The sequence below is a fragment of the Larus michahellis genome, chromosome 15 (genome assembly GCF_964199755.1).
Source record: "Larus michahellis chromosome 15, bLarMic1.1, whole genome shotgun sequence".
Classification (NCBI taxonomy): Eukaryota; Metazoa; Chordata; class Aves; order Charadriiformes; family Laridae; genus Larus; species Larus michahellis.
The window spans coordinates 3,381,397-3,406,492 of record NC_133910.1 but is presented as its reverse complement, the minus strand read 5'-3'; the positions used below and the strand labels follow the sequence as shown (position 1 = coordinate 3,406,492).

The 25,096-nt window shown below is 46.9% G+C and overlaps 1 protein-coding gene across 8 annotated transcripts in view; it reads right to left on the bottom strand.

Moving 5' to 3' along the window:
* LOC141751466 (discoidin domain-containing receptor 2-like) overlaps positions 1-25,096 on the bottom strand; it is a 62,940-nt gene that overhangs the window by 7,376 nt on the left and 30,468 nt on the right. For all 8 annotated transcript variants that reach the window (XM_074608301.1, XM_074608295.1, XM_074608297.1 and 5 more), the window contains 12 exons: positions 21,903-22,005; positions 19,441-19,669; positions 15,462-15,609; positions 15,147-15,252; positions 12,256-12,442; positions 7,903-8,149; positions 6,845-6,937; positions 6,168-6,325; positions 5,732-5,927; positions 4,281-4,525; positions 1,545-1,666; positions 968-1,165 (listed from right to left, as the gene is read on the bottom strand). In XM_074608301.1, the coding sequence (XP_074464402.1) occupies positions 968-1,165; positions 1,545-1,666; positions 4,281-4,525; positions 5,732-5,927; positions 6,168-6,325; positions 6,845-6,937; positions 7,903-8,149; positions 12,256-12,442; positions 15,147-15,252; positions 15,462-15,609; positions 19,441-19,669; positions 21,903-22,005 (2,032 nt within the window). The remainder of the gene's footprint in view (positions 1-967; positions 1,166-1,544; positions 1,667-4,280; positions 4,526-5,731; positions 5,928-6,167; positions 6,326-6,844; positions 6,938-7,902; positions 8,150-12,255; positions 12,443-15,146; positions 15,253-15,461; positions 15,610-19,440; positions 19,670-21,902; positions 22,006-25,096) is intronic.

Here is a 25,096-nt window from a genome sequence, read left to right as displayed (position 1 = left end):
AAGACAGTTTGGGGCTTTGGCCAGGAAAAGAGCCACAAGTCTAAAGGTGAAAGCTGTTTCAAAAAGGCAGAAAGCGTAGTAAACTGGAAAGAGCTGGAATATGCTTCTACTCAGATGCCAACCCCATCACATCTTACAGTTCCTGCCGTGTCATGACTGCAGGATGCCAGTTAAACGCTCCCCAACAGGACCCCTGACGACTGCCAGCACCACTGGTGGTGTCTCAAGATGGTAAGACCCAGCTGCCTCCAGTCCATTAACGGACCTTGCTCTGCCCAACTGCCTTCTTGAACTATAAATAAATCTCATCCTTTGGGGAGGTACATGCCAAAGGCCGCGCCATGCAGTGATTTCTGATCAGTGCAGGTTTATCGAGCAGAATACATTTAGTCCTGCACACAACTCTCCTCCAAGGAAAGGATTTCTACAATAGTAGAGATGCTTTTATATTAGATGTAATCCTTCCATAGAGGAGGGAGATAAGTGCCACCACTGACAGAAAATGTTTTTCTTTGCCAAATATTCTCCTTCTGTTGGCTGATGAAATCTTTCCTGCACTCAGCTCCCCTCATCTATTATTTTTCAAACGTCCAGAGACCATATGAACCTTCTTAAAAGCCTAAGAGACATTCTTGACTGTCATCCCAAAATTCTTGCTGTAATGCAACTGGCTTCCCATATTAATGAAATATTTGGTGCAAGCCCACTAACATAAACAGATGGTCACATCAGTAAACAATACATCTCAGATGGCCACCGTGACCAGAACATCCCACAGTCGGGGACGCTTCACGGGGCCACAGACCTCTAGAGGCCTCAAGAACAACCTCCCACGCGAAGAGGGACTGGTGTCCGCAGCGTGTGCTGTGGCCACGGCTAGAGGAAGGTTACGGTCTGGAAGGCACAGCAGATTAAGCCAGTAGCTCTGTATTGCTGATTCGTCCCAAACACCGGCAGCTCCTCTTACCTGACACAGGGAATATTGTTTGAAATGGCAAATTTGCTGTAGATCTCCCTCTGCGACAGGAACTGGTTGAGGTCTCCATTTTCCATGTACTCCGTTATCATGCAGAGTGGGTCATCACGCACACACACCCCCAGAAGCCGGATGATATTTGGGTTCTTCAGCCGTGACATGATCTTGATCTCCTTCAGGAAATCATTTCTTGTAAAACAGAAAACACAAGTTCGAATCCTAAACTATTCCTTTGTCTAAGGAAAGCAGAAGCAGCATGTAAGAAAATCTCTGTTCAGAGACATTTACACATCTGCACACACAGTAGGTTTGAACGCTGGTTCTGTGTTTGTGTTCACACTGATCCCTTCCCCAGCAAACAGGATTAACGCAGCATTTCAGTTTGACGTTACGTCTGTTCCTATCCTCCACCCCCTGCTTGTGTTCTGCTCCTTACACAGACACACAGAACACACCTCAAAGGCACACGACACTCTTACAGAAGCCACCAAGGTTAACGTACGCAGAACTGTTGCCGGGAGAGTATTTGCTTTCCTCCTCAGATGGTCAGCACTGCGGACACGCTTACCTGGCTGTTTTGTTGACATCTGATCTCAGCATTTTCACTGCTACGAGAACTGGCTGGCGAGTGAATTCTGTAGACGAGACTCCTAGGAATTCCAGCAGGCCATCAGCTTCACAAAGGTGCACCTGCAGGGCAGAAGGCAAAAGCAACTGTAAGAGTACGCACAGGCCAAAAACCAGAGGAAAACAGTGTCACACTGAGGTCATCAGTTTGGTCACGACTGGCAGAAGGACCAAGTGAATGATCTAACGAAGGTGACTCTGTTCTGATCACAAACAGCCCACAGGTTGGCCCTAGATCCTGGACAAAATATCAACACACATTGTATAGCCCATGACACAGGAGTGGATGTGGACTGCAGCCTCATAGGTCCCCAACGCACCGAATTTACTGCACGCGTGCAGACTGGGGCAGTAGATTACTGGGGCAGTCCAGTTTGCCCAGCAAGTACTGGAGATGTTCAGGAAGGCCACTGTGCCTGGAGTTGTCTGCTTTACTCTGCGCGTGCAGGCAGACAGCACGGCTGCAGAGGTTTGCAGAGGCACATCACAGCAGCCACACACGTACAGAACTGTCCTGCAGCCTGGCTTCAGCCAGCGCCCAAACTTAACTGAGGAGCATTTAGCAAATACAGATGGCTACCCAAAGTCCTCTAACTCAAGGGGAAAAAAAAAAAAGAGAAAAGAGATAAGTGTGTGTGTGTGATGTGAACACTTCACCTATGAATACACCGAGATGAATGCTCTGATGGGTACACAGTATGCCAAGCTTCTTCAGATAAATAAATGAATAAAGACATAACATTACTGCCATAAAATTGCGGCTGTGTAAGAAAGGGGGTGACAAGACATTTGGCTTAAGAATTTATCAGAATGCATATTCAACTGGAGAACTGGGCAGGAGATGCTGGGGTGGGGAAAGCAGACAGACCTGAGTGTGCGGGACAGGAAAAAGGAGGGGAGCAGACTGGATGTGTCAAAGACTGGGAGCAGTGAGTGGAATGTAACGCGAGTTTAATGAATTTTATATGAAGAAAGCACAAGAACTTACATGACAGGCACAGCAAGGTGAAAAAGGAGACAGCATGGAGAAATGGGACAAACCCACAGAACAGAAACAGAAGTACAAAGCTGCTGCTGCAGTTTCATGGGGAATGGGATCTGCTGTGGTGAAAGCAGAGTCACAAGACTAGGAGTAGGAAAGAGAGCCGGGGTACTCAGTGCATATATTACAAATGCAGGTAATGTGTCACTGAGGGCAGGGAGTGGAGGGTTAGGAGTAAGGAAGAAAAATGCTTGAAAGAGAAGGAAGGTCTGAGTGGAGAAGTGAAGAAAAAAAAAAAAGCAATGAGCCATGTTGCTAGGAGCAAGACTGCACACTGAGCCAGAGAAGTGGAGCAGAGCATATGATGATAACCGGTTTGGTAAGGACTAAGGAGGCGAGAAGGAGGGAAGGGAGAATGTGATGCAGCACATTTGCAAAAGTGAGGGGAAGGGCCTGTGATTTCAGGAATGGAACAGGCTCTGAATCAGTCTCCCAGGCAAATGGAGATGGAGAGCCTGGCTGCTGCTCTTTGACAACACAAAGGAGGAGCAGGAGAAAGCTTTGACAGTTATTAGGACAGGAACAAGAGAGAAGGAGAAACCAGAACCAAAATAACGAGGGGAAAGAAAGCCTCTCTGTTTCACTTTTGGAGCACAGCCCAAGACAGGGCAGGATCCAGGTAACAGCAGAAGGGACTGCACCAACAGCCAGGTGAAGAGGTCGAGGACGCCAGCGCTCTTCCAATACACTGAGTGATCCAGAAAGAAGTGAGGGGGACAGGGAAGGGCCTGGGGTAGGGAAGTGGAGCTGTCAGAAGGCAGGAACTATAAAGATGGGCCCGTCACAGATGAGGAAGCAGTCGGTTAAGGGCTGTGCTCTGCCAAAATGTAGCAGACACGCAGAATTTAAGGCTGCCAATAAGCAAAAGCTGGGAAGGAAAGAGACAGTGGAAGACTGGAAGCAGGTGAGGGGAAGACAGGAACCAGGAATGCTGTGGAAACAAAGCAAGGAGAGTAGAAAAGGTGAGGTGAAAACATTCCCAGCTTGAAAGCAGCTCAAGGAGTAAAGAGAAAGCTTGGTAGATGACAGATGTATGTATCATGCTGCCTGAGGCTTCTGACACAAACTGGGGCTTGGGCAAGCAGCAGTGCTAGAGAACCTGTGAGGCACCACAGTGCTTGGGAAACGTCTGTCTTTGCTTGGGCCAGCGTGCAGAGCCCCTCCAGAACCTCCACTTGCCAATGTGAAAGCTGCTTTTACAGCTAGGATCAATCTGTCTTGGCTAGAGTGGCTGCTATAGTTTTCAAACTCCCATGCGTAAAGGTGGGTGACAGCCACTACATGTCAAGAAATCTATGGACAACCATGAAACAGTCCGAATTCCTACCCCCAAGGCCTTTTCTGTAGGGTCATAAATGGGGATATAGACAGCTAACTGAAGTAGTCTGCAAAGCTTATCTCTTGAGAAAGACTCACGTGGTCCCAAGCAGCAGCCTCACAGGTGCAGAATGGGGCTCTCTGAAGCCTAAGGGACAACAGGTTTCCCCAACAGCAAAGACACATATTCAATAAAATACTGGTATCCAGGTCCCTCAGCCCCCAAACACGAAGCAGAACCACAGAGGCAGCTCAGAAGTTTCACAGTGCCCAGCATCTCCTTTCTGTTGTAGAAAGTGCAGAAGAGAATGGCTGTACCTCTCCAAATTGTCCTTCTCCCAGCTTCTCCTTGAGTCGTAGCTGCTGCCGCGGGAATTCACCCACTGAGATGTCCTTCTTGGTAAGCGAATCCACAGTGAGGGCTGGGACTGCATACATGTTGTTGCCGGTCACACCTTGCAGGTGGACAATATCTGTTTCAGCATAGTGAGGAACATTGTTCTGAAAGCCTTGGTGAGGAGTGGACTTGGTCAGGTCGGGTTCAGCATAGTCCCCACTGCACACTAAGGAGGAACCATAGACAGGTGGAGTCAGCCACACTCCCATAAAACCAGTACGGCCTGGCTTCCACTCCTCTCCATCCCGCAGACCTCCGGGAATTTAGCCTAGCTGCACGCCTACTACCTTGTATGAAGGTACATCCAAGATGGAGGGCTCTGCTTTGTTTTAACTAGGGCTTAAACCAGAACAAGCTGCACTTCTACAGACAGCAGAATACCTGTGAGGTGCCAGTGAATTCATGTTAGAGAGCTGCCTGTTCTGCCCGGTTATGAGAACTAAAGTTCTTGCCCAGACATGGAGGCATGAGTCTGAAGTGATTTCCTGTTTCTGATTCATCCTAAATATGATCCCTTTCCTTTACCTGACACAAGGATGTTGTCTGCAACATCAAACTTGCTCTGGATTCCCTTCTGCAACAAGAACTGATTGAGGTTTCCATTTTCCACGTACTCTGCTAGCATGCCACTCTACCTCTTACAGCTTATTCACATAAATATCACAGGATAACTCTTTATAATTAACTCCCTGGAAGGTCAGAATTACACAGAACATTTGTTCTGCTTCAAATTCACATCCTGACTCAATCTAAATCAATCTTCCTGTGTAGTATAATGCTGGATCTTAGCAACTTGTCAGCACTGCCCTTCCATTCACTAGTCAGCACTGCCATCACCCTGTACAAAATACCGCTGGAAACGTTCCCTTCTGCCTGCGTCCAAAAGCTCCCCAGGGGCTGGAAGCCAGTGCACCATTGACAATTCTCTGCTGCATTTCCCTCTGCTTTTTCTAAGAGAGTTTCCAAGTGGCCTTGCTGCAGGAAGAGGTCCTAAAGGTCTTCTTCACCAGCCAGCCTGGACAGCCCAGGCGTGCTGCAGGCAGCGACTCCACTGCCAAGGGGCCGGTGAAACAAACAGTGTGTGATTGCTAAAACCAGCTCCTAAAAGATGATCTGTCCAACAGATAAATGCAGTCTTCAAAGAGCACAGTAAAAGGCCACCACCCTCTAGTGGGGCTGGTGCTCCATCTGCCAGAGTTACGTGCTAAAATTTTCAGAGCTCCAGAACAATGTCTTAGGTCCCTGGGTTAGTGTTGTATTGCACAGGAGTCGGAGAAGATTACTTAGACACTGAGAAATGGCACATTTTAAAATCTGAGGGAAATAATAAAAGAACAAACACGTAACTGCTGGAGACTGATGATTACATTACCTGAATCCTCTGCACTTTGGGAGAGCTCAGGAAGCTTTTGGAGCAGTGTAGCTGGCTGGTGATATTCCAAATCCAGTGGGAAAGCACGTTCATAGGTGGGATTTGACTGGTGGATCTGGGTCTGGTTGTTGGCAATGGTGTAGCTGTAGAAGGAGAGGCGAACTGTGGCATCCTCCTCCAGGATTCGACGTGGGGCCTGCAGAAGAGAGAAAAAAAAAAATGCTGAGCCGATGCTCAGTTGTTAAGTAATGTATTGGCTGCAACCACAGCAATTTCCAGTAACATCTTGGATAGGGCTGGCGTCCTCCCCTGCTGTGGGAACAGAGTTTTAGCTGCTCTATGGAGCTGAGGAAACACTGTTTTTTTCCACTCCGCGATCATTAGGGTTAATACTTGATACTGAACTTGTGTCTGCAGAATAGCCCCATTGTATTACCTTTTCCAACCTTTTTTGAACGTATTGCTTCCAAAGAATAATGATTATAATCATCAGGAGCAGAAGAATAATAGCCACAAGGCAGCCCACGAGGATGGAGGTATTGGAGTCATCTGCTTTCTCTCCTATCCAGGTGCTGGTTACAGAAGATGTGGTTTCTGCAATCACAGAGGTATGAAGAAGAATCTGGAGTTAACAAAGCACAGGTTATCATCTCTGCTAGCTAACTTCCATCATGTCCCTTCCTGCATGTCCCTGGTACAGAAAAGATCTTAGGCAGTTTCCTGAGCATTAACATTAGCAGTGTTCACAGGAAATTCTCATTTTGGAGGTTCATAGCTAAGCATTTTGCAGAGGACTTCTGCAATCAAAGACTGTTCTTAGCATCGTAACAGATTCCTGTGACAGATCCACGATAGAGCAGACAGTTTTCAGAGCTTCACTGGCTGCACATAAGCCTTCAGCCCACTTGCTCTGAGGCACCCTCGGCCAGCCGAGGGAAGAAGAAATAGCTGAGGCTCAGAGGACTGTAAAGTGCAGCTCTGTGCATGAGGGCAATAACCAGGCTGTACCCCAGGTCTGCAGAAATGGAGGGAGAGACCGCGTTAACCAGAATGTCAGCGTGAAATCCCCTGACATTTGAGCCCTTGGCATGGCTAAGTGACAGGATTCCTTACCCCAGGTCCCCTCAGTAACGTTGTACTCTGTTTCCAGGAGATCCGTTGTGCTTGTGGCTACCGTCACAAAATTAGGATTCACGCTCTCCATGTCTGTGGAAGGGAAAGGAAAGTGTCAGTTCAACAGCCTCCCTGCTCCTGCCAACAGTCAGTGCAATCCCAGCCGCTGTCCCTGCCTTCCCCAGCAGTCCTGGGCTGAGACCCCCACGGCAGGTCACGAACAGCGGGAGCAGAGCTACCTGCTCGCTCAGCACTTCCCAGCACACCCGCGGGAAGGAGCCTCTCCACTGCCCAGCGTGTACTTCCTGACCACAGCAAACTGCCAGTGCGGGCAGGGCCCTTCCCCGGGCTCAGCCGGAGCTTTCCTTTTTTCCATTTTAGCACGATTGTAAGCATAGTCATCCCAGCCCAGGAGCCTGCCTAGTCCCATGCATGATGGGGAGGGCAGCCAGGAGGGGCTGCTGGCAGCAAGGTAAGCAGTAAGCTGCAATCGGAGCACTCCTTCCCCAGGAACCTCCTCTCGCTATAGCTGATTAGGGACCTTTGACTAGGAAGCTACAGCCAGATCATTTCACTGTCAGCAGTGGCAGTTTTTTTGCAAGAGTACCTCATGGCACTGACTTCTGCATCGCAGTTAAGACTTGAGAAAAGAAAAGTCAGCCTGTTATTTTTGATAATCTGCTAACTTGATCATCATCTGTACATACGATTAAATTATTTATAACAAAATACTTGGTAAAGAGGAGTAAAAATCAACCCCATAAGCAGCAGGCAGCTGTCTTAGAAAGAAGAAACGCTTATCAGTCCAATTTTTGGTTGCACTGGTTGTGCTTCTGCACATGCGCATCCGTATCAGCCTGAAAAGCACCCATTGTAGACTGGACTTTTCTGCACCTGCATTGCCCTTCCTGCCTTCTCAGTGCTTCTACTACCTCCTTCCTATCCTGTAGTCCCACAGTGACCTACACTCATGTCAATCCCACACGTCCCACACCTCCGCACCACATCTTTTGCTCTCTGTGCATCCCCAGATCTGCTTGACTTGGAGGAATCCTCACCTGACTGGAAGGAAATCTCGCTCATCATCATCCAGGTGTCAGCAAAGTAGAAGCGGCAAAGTATGGCTTTACCTACGCGCTGATTGAGGGGGACAGTCACAAACCTAGCGCTGGGGTTTTTGTCATCTAAGACCGTTGCCACTCCAACAGGTTCGGACTCCCAGTCTGCAATCAGGCGTGGTTTGAACAGACACTCCACCTTCTGGAAGATCTTCACCCCCTTGGAAAACATGTTGTTACAATGCACCTAGGAAGAAGAGAAGAGATCAGACAGGAGGAAGGCTTACTGACACCTACATCAAGCCTCAAGGATCTTCTCTTCATGAAGATTTTCTATTTCTAATATACCCCTGTATGAATACTCCAAACCCAGAACAAGTGACTTGTTCCCGTATACCTTTGTCCACTTGTAGTGTACAATGAGAACATCTGTGCAAAAAGTGACTCTGAAATAGCTCTTAACTTTACCTGCAAAAGCTACGCTAATGGTCAAGTTTGGGCAAGCTCTTCAAAAGGCTCTTCTAAAGCCTCACAGACCAATTCTCCTTGAACATAAACCCTAACAGGGAAAAGAAAACCACACCTGGGCTGTAGCCTCTTCTAGAAAGCCTTCAGCACCTGCAGTCTAAGCTAATTTCTTCACAAAAAAATGACCAAGCAACACATGCAAGCTGAAGAAGATATCGCTCTGACACATAGCAGCTCTTCTGCTGTGGTTGCTCCTTGAAGACAACTGAGGATCTAACTTTTCTTTACACCATCATGTAAGCCTGCACCTATCAACCTCTTCTGATGGCTCAGTACATCATCAGGTTGTCCCTGCTCCAACAGCACCACTGGCATAGCTAATGAGGCTGGAATATAAAGTCACTAATCACTATGCTGCCCAGCTAACACCTCACTGAAACAAAGGCGGCCTCTCTTATCTGAGTTACAGCTCTACACAGTCCCCTTCTTCAGGCTAAGCAGTTCACAAACTGCTTTCAGGCTAACTTCACACCTCTGTATTTGGGGGGTTTGTTTTACCCTCCCAAGAGCTGGTAGCAACTTCCTCCCTTCCCGATCTTGGGGTGCACCCAAACGAAGAGGCTCCGGCACGGAAGTGACATCTCTCTCTCCCTGGGTTGTGGCACTGCAGATCCATCAACACCAAACACTTGGCACTCTCCTGGGCCTCCGGCACTCCCAAGGAAGCAGGCTTCGCCAAGAGGGACAAGGCATGTAAGGATCCTTTACGATGTTCCACTGTCTGTCCTCAATGCAAATCTTGCCCTGCACCTTTTTAAACAAACATGACGGTATCAATCCTGCCACACAGTCCTGAAGATCTAGACCACAATATTTTGGCACTGGCCAGTGACCAGGAACCAGAAGGAATAAGGCGACTTCAAGTCTTCAGTATCCCTCAGTCCACTCCATTTTCATAGCCATGGTGGTCTGACCCTCCCTAGTGACTCTAGAAATTATTTCTTAATAACGGTGGAGCATTAGCAACTGTGACAACAACAGTTTCCAAACTAAGTGCAGTTTTGAACCCTATTAATTGCTTGGCCTCTGTGAGGCCTTGCAGTGAATAGCAGTGAAGCAGTAATGAGGACGACAGGCCTGATGAGCAGTAAAAAGACAAAAGAAGGGTATTTGCATATAATTAGGAACAGATGAAGCCTAGACAATGTTATTCAATAAGGAGAAATAGTCATCCATAACAAGGCAGGAAAGCCTGAAGCCTGCAACATACAATTGTGCCGTATTTGGACAGGAGTTGGATATGTTCATATCTTGGACTGCTACAGAGACACTTTCTATTCCAAACACCACCTACTAATGTCCAATTTTATGATATGCAAGCCTAAGTAATTTGGAATGCAGTTGCAATATTTGCTAACATTTATTTTTAATAATTCCTTGGATACTGGGCAAGCTCAGAAAACTGGAATAAAGCTAACAGGTATGAAGATACAAAAAAACCATTTACAAACCACTTAGCCTGTACAAAATAAATGCAAAGCTGAAACAGGCAACGTTCAATAAAGAATGAAGAATAATTTATGCTAATCAATACAGCTTTATAATGAAATACTAAACGAAGCAGCTATTTTTGTGAGCTTATGTGTTTGGTTGATCAGGATGACTGTGTTCACGTGACTGACAATATTTTTATAAGGTATTTGATTTACTCATAACATGACTCCAATTAGCATAGTATGAAGTCACGAATTATATTAATTTGATTTAAAATTGTCAACTAGTAAATCTTACAAATTTCAGGGCACAAATCAGGTGCTTTTCTAGCAGGAACATATTCCTAGCTCAAGGTTATTTGCTACCTTTTTCAACGCTCTGAAAGAGACAGCAGCATCACTAGCAATAAAATAAATTAAATGGGGAAAAAAATGAATCAAAGTTTCCTAAAATAATCTGAAGTTTTCAGGACTGACTCATTTCAGGGTAGTGAACTCGGGAACAAAATGTAAGTGATGCTTTCTACACTGGACTTTTAGCCTGGACACCAGGAACTTTGAACTGACTTTTAGCGTGATACCGAAATCTTAGTGAACCCTGGCTCCCTACCTGTTGGGCAGAAGGACTAATATGATCACAAGATTCATAAACAAAGAAGAATCATCCAAAAAGCAGGAAAGTGGTACCATTCTTCTACATGGTTTGATGGAAAGTCTTCATTCAGCTCCAGTTTCTATGCCTCTCCAAGAGAGTACTGGCAAAGAAAGGAAGGATTGGAAGATAACTACAGGAACAACCCTGGATCTCACAGGGAAGGCACTGAGAAGTTCAGCCCACTTAGTTTACCGAAGAAAAAAAATTAAGAGAGTGGTTTAATCACAGCGTAGAAGCAGGAAAATTTCTGAGAAGGCAGGACTCTCATTTTTGCCAGCAAAAACAGGCTAAGAGCCAATGGTTGCAAGTTAAAAATAGACAAAATAAAACTAGGGTAAGTAACCACCAAAACAATTTACTTAAGGATGTGGTGGGTTCCCCTTCATTTGAAATCTCTACAAGAAAAGCCACCAATCCTTTTTAAAAGATTCTGCTGTTTACTACAGACTCGAAGTTCAGTTCATCCTTTTCCTGTGCGTTTAAGTAATTTCCCACAGCACAAGCAAAGACTAAGGCATCCAGAGAAATTTTTGGTAAAAATGGAAGCACAACCATATTCCTTTACCTCAAGGGTCGGGCAGCCCCTAGACAGAAAGTAGCCTACATCTTAAATCCATCTCAGCTGCCTAACCACTGCCTCGGGTGGCTGCTTTTTATTCCTCTAAGCCAAATACTGAAAGGAGCGCGACATGCTGGAGGGAAGGGATGCCACCCAGAGGGACCTGGACAGGCTGGAGAGATGGGCCTGTGCAAACCTCACAAAGTTCAACAAGGCCAAGTGCAGGGTCCTGCACCCGGGTCAGGGCAACCCCAAGCCCAAATCCAGGCTGGGCAGAGAATGGCTTGAGAGCAGCCCTGAGGAGAAGGACTTGGGGGTGCTAGTGGACGAGAAGCTCAACATGCCCTGGCAACGTGCACTGTCAGCCCAGGTGGCCAACCATATCCTCGGTTGCATCCCCAGCAGCGTGGGCAGCAGGGCGAGGGGGGGATTCTGCCCCTCTGCCCTACTCTGGGGAGACCACCCCCTGCAGTGCTGCCTCCAGCTCTGGGACCACCAACAGCAGAAGGACACGGAGCTGTCGGAGCGGGGCCAGAGGAGGCCCCGGAGATGCTGGGAGGGCTGGAGCCCCTCTGCTGTGAGGACAGGCTGAGAGCTGGGGGGGTTCAGCCTGGAGAAGAGAAGGCTCCGGGGAGACCTTAGAGCCCCTTCCAGGGGCTCAAGGGGCTCCACAAAAGCTGGGGAGGGACTCTGGATCAGGGAGGGGAGCCATAGGACAAGGAGGAATGGTTTTAAAATAAAAGAGAGGAGATTTAGATTAGATATGAGGAAGAAATTCTTTGCTGTGAGGGTGGTGAGCCCCTGGCCCAGGTTGCCCAGAGAAGCTGTGGCTGCCCCATCCCTGGAGGGGTTCAAGGCCAGGCTGGACGGGGCTTGGAGCAACCTGGGCTGGTGGGAGGTGTCCCTGCCCACGGAAGGGGCGTTGGGACCAGATGGTCTCTACAGGTCCTTTCCAACCCAAACCATTCTACAAGCTCTGGAGAGGCGCGTGCTCCTCTGTTTCACCTTTCTACTTTGGCAAACTTGGGACACCTCATGCTCAAGTTCTACCTGCGGTGGACACTCCTGTCAGGCACCTTGTATCCTCCTGCTTTGGAAAGAGGACACAACGGGGCAATCCGGAAGTGCCCAGACCCAAAGCCGGACCCAGGCTGCTGGAGAGGGACAACGCTGACTACCTTCATGGAGGTGAAATTCCGTGGTCGATCAAACTGGAACTCCATTTCAACAGAGCCCGTGCTGAAGCTCTCATTCTTCCAGCCAACATAGTCATAGCCTGGCCACACACGGTACTGGTGGCTCTGCGTGAAATCATCCAGTCCTAGCACACCATCCGTCAGCTGGCCCAGACCACCGTACAAGTGCCTAGCAAGAAAGAGAACCAACAGTTAGGGAGAATCCAGCCAGGAGAGCTCAGATGTGAAAGCACACAGGTCCTTCAACTGCTACCAGGAAAACATTAGTTTATTTACTCTTAACCTGTCCTGGAGAAGAACTCATTCCCTGTTCTTATGCAACATCACCTTTATTTTGTTCAGCCTGGGCTTTTAAAATCTTTCCCTGCTTGGAAAAATGCAGAAGTTTTTGCATTAATATCAAGCACTAACAGCAAAGCCAAGCTACGAGCAGAGCCTCTTGAGAACAAAAACAGACTACAGAAAATGACCCCGTATGCTCTCCAAACAGCTTTAATTGCAGCATTTCAGCACGGAGCTGCATGGGAAGAACACTGCTCCATCCTGTCCCGGGGGAACCAGTAGGGAAAGTTTTGCAGGCAGGCACAGAAAAGCAGGAAAAGGCAGTGAGACCATGGGCAGCTCACCTAGACACAGCCTGTTCTAACTGGGATCCTTTCTGGCATTGCTCCTCGTGCAAGAGGAGAGCGTTATCAGCTCCCTTTCCAAAGCGGGTCAGACTCTTTGCCCAGGACCCTGCCTCATTCCACGTCCCATCTGAGAGCACAGAGCCCACTATACAGTTTTCCAGCACCGTCCCAGAGCAGAAGATGCCATATGTGGTACGCTCCGGACTCACCTGCCCTTCTGGGAACCATCCCTGCCGCATCCCTTGTTCTACAGCAGGGAAAATGCAAACAGTTCAGCTGTATTAGTGCCTGAACTTGCTCCCTGGACCTATTTCATGCAGCTGCCTCTGGCAGTGTTTGTAACCCAGGCTGGGCTGCTGCTACGTACACTGAAGCTCTGCAAGTCCATTCCAGGTGAGCCCTCCGTCACTGGAATTTACACAGGTATGCACGCCTTTGAACTCCAAAACAGGATTAACAGCTGGAAGAGGCAGATTCCTGCTTCCAGGCCCATCAGGTGCATGACCTCGAGGTTAAGGAGTTTGGAAGAGTCCTTGCTCAGCACATTGGGGTTTGTGTCTACATCTGTAGCTCCCTGACACTCCCCAGCAGACCCAGCTCCCTAAGTTACTGCTGGGCAGCTAAGGGTAACACCTACATCTTTCTGCACATAAAAACCTTTTCTTTTTTTTTTTTTTAAATATTCAGTTCCTACTATATTAATGCAGCTTGAAAGCATCAGATATTAACGTTATAAAGGCACTGTAACCCACTATCTTGCAACATCCTACAAGCACTAAGAATGTACTTTCCACCCCATTATTTTAACCTCCAGCATGATAGAACATGAATAACTTTACAAAAATCACCTTTAAGCATAAAAAAAAGTTACAGGCAACATTAAACATTTTCAGGAAGGGAATGACAACTGAAACAGGACAAAAAAAAAAGCATCTAAAGTCAATGGATGAGACACTGTCAGGTCACTTATTAGGCACATTCCTGCACAGGCAGGGATATGCTGCCTCAAGAGGACACCCATGCCCAAGTTTGTCTGAGGTTTCAAGCCACTGAAACACACTCAAATCTGTATTTACAGCAAAGAAAGCGGTCACAGTAAATGTCTGAAAGTTCAGCCGCTTACTTAACATTTCAGATACAGACTCTTAATGAGCTCTCCTTCCTTGAGAGACAGCTATTGAGTAAGCCAGAGACACCTGAAAATGACAACAACATGCCACCCTACCCAACTAATCTCAGTGATGTGAAAAATTAACAGACCTTGTACATGAGCTGTCAAAATCCAGTTACTTTAGGCTTTTTGACTCCAAATTGGAAAAGCATCATACCCATCTTTAGAGTGAGTTACCAGCCACCTTCCTCTCATACCACATTGGCAGTGGTGCCTCTGCTGACCTGGAGCTTCTCACAGGGAGTGATGCAGTTTTCCAAGTTGTTTCAAGTCCATCAGAGCTTTGTTTTCAAAAACAATATCTCAAAATCTGTCCAGAGGCTCACAGGTATCAAGTGCAGGCCTAGAGTTCAGGTGTTACGCACTTTCTCGGATGCCCAGTTTACCCTGGAGACCTCCTGCAACAGTTTAAGATGCAGTCTGCTAGAGAATGCATTTCCAATATCAAACTGCAGAAGCAACAAAGGCAGCAAAGAAGGGAAGGACCTTCATCTGCTCCAGGGACACTGGGACGTGTCCAGCCAGCTCTCCCACTCCAAGCTGGGGCAACAGAAGAGTAGCAGTACCTTATGATCTGCAGATTCAACAACAACTTAAGGCTATACCTGAACCAACAAAGAAATCAGTGCAATGAATACGGTCACAATTAGAGACCAAGAGCGATGAGGGCTTTAAGGCAATCAAACACATCAGGACTGTGCCATCACATCATGTAAAGATGAAAGCTATGAACAAAGACAGCTCTTAGCTGTAGAAGGACACACTCTTTAAAGAAGTAACAACAACTTCCAATAACAAAAAAAAAAAATATTTCTTCCCTGCCAGGCTTTGTCAGCTGGGGGAAATGAATCTGATGCATCCTGAGCCCATGCCCTCCTTTAAAAGAGCAACTAACAGCATGTCAAAGGGCCTGAAATAACGAAGCCACGATGCTTTGGAGAACTAAGAGGCTAGCTTGCAGCTCTGGAAATCTCAAAGAAGTGTTTGGGATATAAGATACTAGTGACAAGGTAAGTAGCAAAGAAGAGATAATTTGCACAGTGACCGAGAGAGAACAGGACGACTTCTCCCACCTGCGCTCCTGGTAGCCATCATAGGTCGAGTCATTCAGATAAACGATGGGGAAGCCAGGAGCCGCTATTGTCCCTCCTTCAGGGATGCTATAGGATGCCAAACCATCTAAAAAAAGAAGGCCATATACCTCAGAAATACAGCAGCAGCAGCTTCCATCATCTCTGTCCATATGATCCTTTTATTTATGATGTGGACCAACAGAAGCAGTTCCACGGGCCTGGGATTCCCTCTGCATACATGGGGACGCAGGCGAGCCCCACTCAGCGCTGCTTAAGGACTACTTTCCAGTGACAGGCACGGAAATTGCTACTTACCATACCAGACACAGCCATAGAGCTCCACCCTCATACAGACAGTCATTGGCATCTCCGTCACAGGAATCACCCGGATAAAACGCGCAATGATGGGAGGCCGAAGATCTTTCAAGACCACGTCGTAAGTATCGATGTTGCCTTGGATCACCTGGAGAAGAGAGATCCTTACCAGCAACTTCTCCTTATTGTGCTGTTCATTTGTACAGTGGTATACTTGTACCCTATCATTGGAGACTGGGCAGCTTTCCCATTCCGTATCTGCAGAGGATTAGCTGCTGCTGCTCCCCTCCTCCTACCTGGTACATGGCTTACAGGGTGAAGGGTGTTGCCGTTTCACCTCCTGTCCACTGCAGACCCATACCAGGCAGTATTCTGAGGGAGAGGAGAAAGGCAGGTGGGAGATGAACGTACATATGGACTTCACTTTGCAGAAAACTCCAGTAACTAGTATGTAACCCTCTTTCTTCAAGTGAGTTTCCGAGCACTTGCCCTCATCACTAGTTACCTGGTGGAGGGTCCTGATGCCATTTTTCTATGAGCTAACAGAATTCCAGAGATGCTGCAGTGTTCGGCGGATGAAGGTACAAGCGGCTGCAAGGCAGATGTCTAGAACTGAAGTGTTCGGCATTGCCACAGTCACCCCACCCTGCTGAAATGCAGTCTGATACGGCAGGGACTTTCACCCTCCCCGTCCCCTAAGTTTCACCGCTGTTCTGGCAACAGTCCACTATTTATTTTGACAGTTGGTGCGTGGAAACAGCTGAAGCTATCAGTCCCCCAGCAGTGGACAAAAGCACCTAAAACATTTTTTTGAAAGGATATGGATGTATGGAAACAGTAAGTACACTTTTGATATCAAAAGTCCGAATTGTAATTGTGAGGGCTCCTGTTCAAAGATGTTATTGGTGAGGAAGATGACTCAGAGATGGAGGTTACTCAAAAGGCCACATGGATTGCAATTGCTGATGTACAGGCAATTTAAAAGACGAGAGAGGCCAATGAGGGAGCAGAAAGGTGGCTTCCTCTTCATGGCAGCAGGGAAGATCTCCAGAGAGTGAGTGTGCCTGGAGAGTCTGTTGAAAAGTGAAAGATCTCATTGTACCACAAAAGGAAGCCACTCAGAAGACTGCATCTCCCTGAAGAAGAGCCAGCCACATCTAGTGGTCTCCTGGACTGCAGCAGGATAGCTGTGGAACAGTCTCCTGCCCCTGGTGGGACAGCTCTGCAGAGGTGCACAGTCCCAGGAGCTGACCAAAGAAAACAGGAGGAAAGCCAAAAATAAGCTCACTTCCTTCATCCTCTTCAGCTTCCCAATTGGTTTTTCACTTGCAGCCTCTTAAGATCCCACTTCCTAGCAGAAACACCCATGACTTCTTCCAATGAAGTAAGGATATATAAACAATCCTTGACTTCAGGAACCACATGACAGCAATTAACCCTTTCAGCTTTCAGATAGCCTAAGACAGGAGACCTGGAAGCCATCCAAGCTGGCTCCAGAAGACCTTGCTGATAAGAGATAAAACCCAAGAGGAGACAACATAGAGCAAAATACCCCACATCTTCATACAGAAGTTGAAGAGATCCTCTGGAGTTGACCATTTGTTGGGGAATCTTGGGGATGGCAGATATGTCAAGCCAAAAAGTCCTACCTGGACAGAGTAAGAGGAAAAAGCCTTCAGCCATCTCCCTCAGAAAGAGGTACCTTTGCACCAGCTCTGTGTTGGAAGAGCTGACCTTTTTGCCTGTCCTGGATGGACATCTTCTGAGAGAAGCAAAAGAGAAGATGCACTTTGCCCAGCACCTCCACAAGGTGGGGTTGCTGCTATTGAGCACACTCTGTTTCTCAGGGCCAAAAAACCCAAAGCGATCAGCTGTGTGTGGAACAAACTCGGCACCAGTTTCCAGTCCCAGCAACTACTGATGCCAACCAATATTCCCAACAACATCAGGAATGAAGTGGTGCTGCTGGCAAACAACTGTAGATGGCTGATCCCAGAAGTCATTGAGAGACCGGGACTCAACAGTGCTGCACCATGCAACGTTAGTGCCAATTGAGAGCACTGTCCTTAAGCAGTGTCGGAGACAAGGGGACATCAACCTGACCCTTTGCCTTTACTGAGCAAATGAGAGCTGGAGGTGACTTTGTTGGTGAGGTGCAGCATATGCTACATATCTGATGAGGCAACATCCTGTGAGATCTAGAACTAAACGGCACAATGAAGGGGTTGGTTTTTTGTTTGGCATTTTGGGTTTTTTTGTTGTTGTTTGGCTGTTGTTTTTTTTTACTGAAACTATTTATGTGATCTCCTTGGACAGAGACATGCCAAGATGGGCTCACATAGTCACACTCTGAAATCTCAGTGACTGGAAATCTATCAGTGGCAGGAGTGGAAGAGGCCTCCCTAATGCATACAAATAAGTAAATTAGGATCTTGCATCTCCACCTGCACCTCATTCCAAGGCTTGAATGACTTTACAGGACATTTTTATCAAATTATTTGACCAGACAGCAATGCTTTTAAGATATGGGCTCACTAATGGATACTGGTGACACATTTTGAAAAATATGTTTTATGGAAGGTCACTTTACAGAGGAGCTGAAAGGGCAGGAATTGCACCCCATTATGTACATCGTGTCCAGAACAGCAGGAGCAGAAGCATCTTCTCCAAGAGTACCAGGAGGGAAAACTTTTTGGTCTCATTTGATGGGGAACAGGTACACACACTGACAGAATATATGTGAACTTCCACATATGCAGAACAGAATCCAGGTTGTCTCAACTTACAGCATCATACACAGCTGAATATATCCTCTTTACCTTATTACGACCTAAGAGGGAGATCTTTCAAAAATTGACCCATAGTAAATCATAACACCCGACACTAACACAGTCCTGAGTGCCCGAGAACACTGCTCTGCACAGGACTGGGGTGGGAGACAAAAACCATTTAGCTGCTTGTGGATGTGTAACCAACTGAATTCTGATATAGCTTGAGAAGTAGATAGACTTCCCCTAAGAAAGCACCGATGAAGAACAGTTAGCCCCATGGAGTTTAAACTTCCCCCTCCCATGCTGCAAACACAGCATTTGTAGTACCCATCAAAATGTGAGGGACGGACAAGATACTTGTAATGGCCAAATAGCCAGTCAAACGTCTGAGTGAGCAAATAATTCATTAACAAGCTAGAAGCTATTATTTAACACTGCAATACAGACCCCACCGTGACTTCCAAAGCATCCCCAGGGCTAGAAGACATCACCACACCCAGTACCTTTTCTAGTCTGGCTTAGGTCTTGAGACTCCACAAGCCAGCCTGAGGCAGGGGCAGCAGGTCAGACGAGCTGCAGATGCGATGAAGGGGACTCCTTCCCAGGGGAAGTTTAATAAAGGCTTATGAACATGACCAGAGCACAGCTGGGGCTGAGCTGCGCGCTCCAATCTGGAGACAGCAGGAGATAACTGGTGAGTGGGGAAGCCTCTTTTGAGTCTGTGTGCTCAGCACATTTCCTACCCTCTAAAATCCTTCCTCCTCATTTCTGCCGACATTAAACACTGCTATCAGAAATTCAGAAACTCATCTCCACTCCCTGCCACCTCGTCCCTGGGGTTTTTTTGTGTGTGTTTTTTTTTTTTTTAATCACAAAGCAGGGATCTGCTTTGCAGCTTCCAATTTAGAAGCAAGTGTCTGGCTGGTAGAGGGACATTCACATGATGTTCTGAACATGGACAGAAAGGTAATGAAGAGCCAGTTTTCAGTCACAGCAGCGGCTGGGATTTAGGGGATCAGGTCAGAGGAATAACAGTCCAACGTCACAGCAAACACAGCACTAAGGCAGTGGATACTGAATGCCTCACAGAGAAGAGTCAGGATAAAGTACGATGCACTAGGCAGTACGTAGAGGATGTGCCTTCTACAGTCTAGTTCTCGATGCCTTGACTTCTGTGTGCTCCATGATTCAGTTCCTACTACACTCACCTTCCTGCCCTGCCGATCCTTCCAGGAGATCCAGCGCTCTCCATTGCGGCTATAGTCAATTCGGTAAGCACGGGCAAATTCCTTGCCTGTGGCACGGGCATGCCGTCCCTGAGTCCCAATCAAGGTGATGAAAAAGAGCTTGTGCAGGTCAATTTGAAGGAACTGTACATCTTCTGGCTGCAACAAGCCGGCCGGGCACCAGGCTCCATCCCCCTCTTCCCTTTGTAACCTGAGGGGAAAATGACACACGTTAAAAAGATGTTCCCTCAGTTACTGGATCCTTGGAAGTGACACCTTGAAACATTGAGAATTGGGAGAAAGAAACCAAACCAGCAAGTGAGACCTGACAGCTGGCTACCAAATACCTCTCCCCTTTGGGGTGATGGTCAACTGAGACTTTCATCAGGGTCCTGTAGCCAGTTTTGCCCTGTTCAGAACAACTCCCTCTGTTTCAGATCTCCTTCATTAACTGTTGGAGTAATTTCTTTCCCAGACACAGACTTTCATGTTGATTGGAATCAACTATGCTACTCGGTAGGTAATTGCGTACTGCATGCTTTTTAGCACCTTGCTGGTAAAGTGTGTACTCACTTCTTCTAAACCCCCTACAGTAAGGCCTGACCACCTCCTACAGCTCTAACAAGCACAAAGAAGAGCTATCTTAAAAATACATTTCAGAAAGAAAAGCTCTCCCATCTACAAGTTATTCTGGGTGATCCCAACACAACTGTCACCTTTCCTTTGTTCAGCAGAGTTGCTTGTGCAGGATACTGCTCGGTGTACAACGTGAAGGTCTCTGCTTCAAAATTGACCATTATGGCACCAGCGGCAAAGATACAGGCTTTTACCCTTGGAGATGGCGTGCCGAGCAGGGTGCTGCAGCAATCAGCAGGTGGAGCCACTAAAGGGAAGAACACAGCCTTACCTAGGCTTCTGTGGGCTCAGCTCTGCAAGCCACAAGGTGGTGAGAGTTTTAAAGATGAAAAATTTATCCAGACACAAAAAGACCGTGCGGGCTTTTTAGCAACAGGGATTTCTTAGCGAACAGCGAGCCCTTGAAGTGCCCTTGTCTTTGGGACAGCTATCCTGGCTCTGATGGGATCAGAGAGTGCCAACCCCTGTACATCAAGGCAGGCACTACCCAGGAGGAGACACCAAAGGCCAAGGCAAAGGCTAGAGAAGGCTTTTGTCTCAGGCTGGTCGGCTGTTTGTGCAAGACTTTTTTTATGGTGAAGTGGCAAGTAAAAGAAGATACAAGAAAGGCAGGAAGGGTGACTGTGAAATGACAGGGACAGACATCTGCATAGGACAACTATGACCTCTAACAAAACAAAGTCAGCTAGAGGGTGCCTTTGTGTCTTTGCCCTGTGGACATCCAGCTGCCCCGGCCCAGAGATGATGGCAACAGATGGTAAGTGATGCCTGAAGTATTTTCAGAACTGGAGATAAGCCACACCTCAGAGAACAAAGTAAGTCTCACAGCCTTCAGACCCACAGGCTTGTTCAAACTCCATTAAAACACACAACACTTAGCATTTTCAGTCTACCACAGACTAAGAAAAAAAAATAATCAACCACTAGGAGAATTTTGTGATTTTGGACTGCCCAAATTAATCATAAAAATATAGGCACCACAGTTAACCTGAAATTCACATCTGACTTGCACCAAAACTGCAGGAATCTTTGATGTCGTTATAAACAGTTCTAAGGAAACTTACACTTGTAAGTATTTTGCAAATCATCAGTTAGTAGCTTTGAGAGAAATTAAATGACAAAAAAAATGAAAAGACAAGCTTATGAGAAAGACTATAGCACTGCTTGACATTGAAATAAAATCCTTTAGCTGCCTTTTAACAATTCCTTAACTCTGCAGTTGTCAGGATTTTGAGTCAAAGTGGACACAGCCCATTTCCTCAATAGGATGCTGTTGAAAAGTTCATCGCCGTAAATGATTTCCTATGATTTAGTTTAAAGCGCTCTACAAGAATCCCAGGGGCACTGTCCCTACCCGACCTATAAGTCACAAATCCATTAGAGATTTATTAACGGAAGACGAGGGTCGGAAGCAACCTCTGGAACTCTCGAGTCCAATCTCCTGCTCACAGCAGCGCTAACTCCAAAGCTACAGTGTGCTGCTCAAGGCCTTGTACAGCCAAGACCTGAAAATCTCTAAACACTGAGACATCATCACCTCCCTGGGTACCTGTCCCACCACTTCATTCTCATAGGGAAGGATTATTGGTTTTTTCTTAATATTGAATCAGAGTTTCCTGTATTACAGCTTCTGGCCATGACCACTGCCTCTTGGTCTTTCACTATACCCTGATTAGATTTAATATGGAAACAGTGAACAAGCTAAGCAAACAGGTTTCTTTAAGGGTGAGGGAACTTCTTCCTCAATCACGTAGTGGATATCTAGAAGAAAAAAAGGATTACATTTTTTTTGCCAGATATTAACCTACCGTGCATACTGGGGTCCTGTGGAATCGTACCACTGGCTGGAAGCAGTGATGTCTTCGTCTCGTATCGTCCCTTCATGCATACCCAAAGGGTAACGGCATATAGCTGGAAAGGGGAACGCAAGTAAAAAAAAAGAAAAACAAAACAAGAACTCAGTACCAATTCTTTCTAAATTGCCAGACAAGTTTAATTAAAAGGCTCTCATGCCTAGGGAATAAACATGGTAACGATAAAACAGAGAATGCAAATAAAAAGGATGAAATACTTCATAATTACCATAAACTGAAATTATAAGTAATGAAATACACTCAGAGTTAATATCATTCAGCAGAGTCCTAGCAAGGCAAAAAACTTTACAAAGAAACATTTTAAGAACATGAAATCGAAAACCATACCATTACTGGTTGCATGACCTATTTTACAACAAAAAATTATTTATCAATAATGATGTGACATAAAAAGGAAGCATCTGTTAAAGCTTTTTCTTCTTCTTCTGGAATAAACTGGATACTTGACTTGCATTCAAATAGGAACTGTTATTATTTTCACCGGTCCAGTAACAAGTGAGAAATTCAACAGCTTCTATTACAGAAGACTAGACGAGCTCATGGAAACACCCGCTCAGTCGTGTCACTGCAGGTTAGAGCTTACACATCAGCCCAAGCCCCGGATCATCCAACACCACCCCATCCTGGTCTGGTCCCTGCCTCCAGCCCCAAGCAGAGCAAGCATTTCTCTCCAGGCAGGAGAAGACTCTCGAACTCGGTGCCTCCAAGGAGTACAGACACAACTGGCTCAAGCCACGGAGCTCGACAAGCTCAATACAGCTCAACGCACCAAAGGCAGTGCAGATGGAGCTCACAAATCCAAGCTGGCCAAGCTCTCTCCCCTGACACAAGTGTTTAAACATGTCTTGGAATATTAGAGATGTGTCAGAAAACTCAAAATCTTAACGTATTCATTAAGGCCCAGTATTCAAAACAGGCAAGCAAGATATTTTTGTCAGACTGACATCAACAGCAGATTAAAATGAACATTATAAGGGATTAAACCATGAAACAATTAAAAGACAGAAACATAGTCAATTGCAAGTCCCAGAAAAAAAGGAAATGGACTTTCCTATAGATCTTTTGCCATTGTCCTCTGAGCTCACAGCAGCCCCACCACAACAGCCCCAGCTCCTCCCCTGTCTGCAGTGACGCAGCCAAGCGCCAGTACGTGCTCCAGTCACTCCAGGGTGGCACGCGTAACGGCTGGCATCTCACTGCTCTGCTGCCACATCCGCAGCTCTGCCTGCCTTCCCCTCAGCCTTGCCGTCCCTCATTTATCATAGAATGGTTCGGGTTGGAAGGGACCTTAAAGCCCACCCAGTGCCACCCCCTGCCCTGGGCAGGGACACCTCCCACCAGCCCAGGTTGCTCCAAGCCCCGTCCAGCCTGGCCTTGAACCCCTCCAGGGATGGGGCAGCCACAGCTTCTCTGGGCAACCTGGGCCAGGGGCTCACCACCCTCACAGCAAACAATTTCTTCCTAATATCCCATCTAAATCTCCCCTCCTCCAGTTTGAAACCGTTACCCCATGTTCTGTCATTACACTCCCTGATCCAGAGTCCCTCCCCATCCTCCTGTAGCCCCCTTCAGGGACTGGAAGGGGCTCGAAGGTCTCCCCGGAGCCTTCTCTTCTCCAGGCTGAACAACCCCAAATTTCTCTCTCTCAGGACTGCTACCCCTGTACCAAACCTGGATAAAGCTGTTCACCAAGCTACAAAAAAAAGACAGAGGCATGAAACCCACTTTGTTGTTACCACCACAGAGAATAAACCACCACAGGCCAAACAAGTACCTGCCAGATTTCAGTGTAGAAATGTTTGCAGGGTTTGGCTGCAGCTGGTGTCAGGCACAGCGTCAATGAATGTGTGATGTTCTACATATCCCTAAATAAACTTCTAAAGAAGACTGGTGGTGAGGTGACAATGTTTGCTGATGGTACCAGATTATTTAATACAGAAAAAAGCAAGTTATGGGAATACATATAAAAACTAGAAAGCACGGTTACACCCCTGTCTGTATTCATGGTCAGATACCCACCAGACATGGAATAGAGCTCCTACTCCTTCCTACTCCCATCAAAAGGCAGAGAAGGTAACACAGATGACGCAAAAGGAAAGATCAGCAGGCTCACCATTACAGAAGAGATTACTGAAGTATGAAAACAAAAAAATTATATCCTGAACAATTACTGTCTCTCAAAATACCAGAACCAGAAGGCATCAAAAGATCAGGTAGCAGAGCTCAAAACCAACAGATGCATCCTAAATCTATTAAACACTCTGAATGCAAAAGGTTCACAGGGGTTCAAAAACCAGCTAGAGAAACTCACAGTACGACGGGCAAACACACAAGTGCTAGCTCAGAAAGCTCTTAAGCAGCAGGCTGCAGCGAGCCGAGAGCAGACCTGGGGTGAAGCACTGCTGTGTGGTTGCCCATCTGTGCACTCTTCCAGAACCAGCAGGGATGGGACCCTGCTGGAGTCAGGACACCAAGCTGGACAGGCCTCTGGTCTCACCCAGAACATTCAGGCATACAGCTGAGGTTTCTTAAGAGGCTTCCTTACAGAAGCATTCACCGGGAGGCAACTGGTGTGTGGCAAGGATCAAACATGATGATTGTGGTTGCTGAAAGCCAATCAAGAGCTCTAACCTTGCTCTGATACTGACCAGTAAGTTTAGTAAACAAACTAGCCTTGACTGTCTTCACTCTTACCTGTCCCACCACAGACCAGTACAATCTCATCTATTGCTGGAAAGCTAGTATGTTGCTGAACTATGGGCAAATACCTGAAGATTTTCCAAACGGGTTGAGTTGTCATCTGAAAGCAGAAAGTGTTTTTGTCTTTCTGCAGTAGGAGTCCTGTCTGGTCACACTTTATTTAAAGGTCAAGTGCACACCCTACAGCAATGCCAGGCAGAGAGCTAGCTAGCTGGGCAGGACTCTGAGGGACCAGGACTTATTGCAATCCTGAAAAAAACTCATTAGTTCACAAACGTAGGGCTGGCAGATGGAAGCCAGAGCAGCCCTGGCATCGAGGGATGCACTCTGTGGGTGGCTGTGGCTCTCACCAAATCAAGCAGTACAAGGCTCTCACCAAAACATGCATCCTTTCAAGCAAAACCATCCTTGGGTTTAGGTGCCGCCGG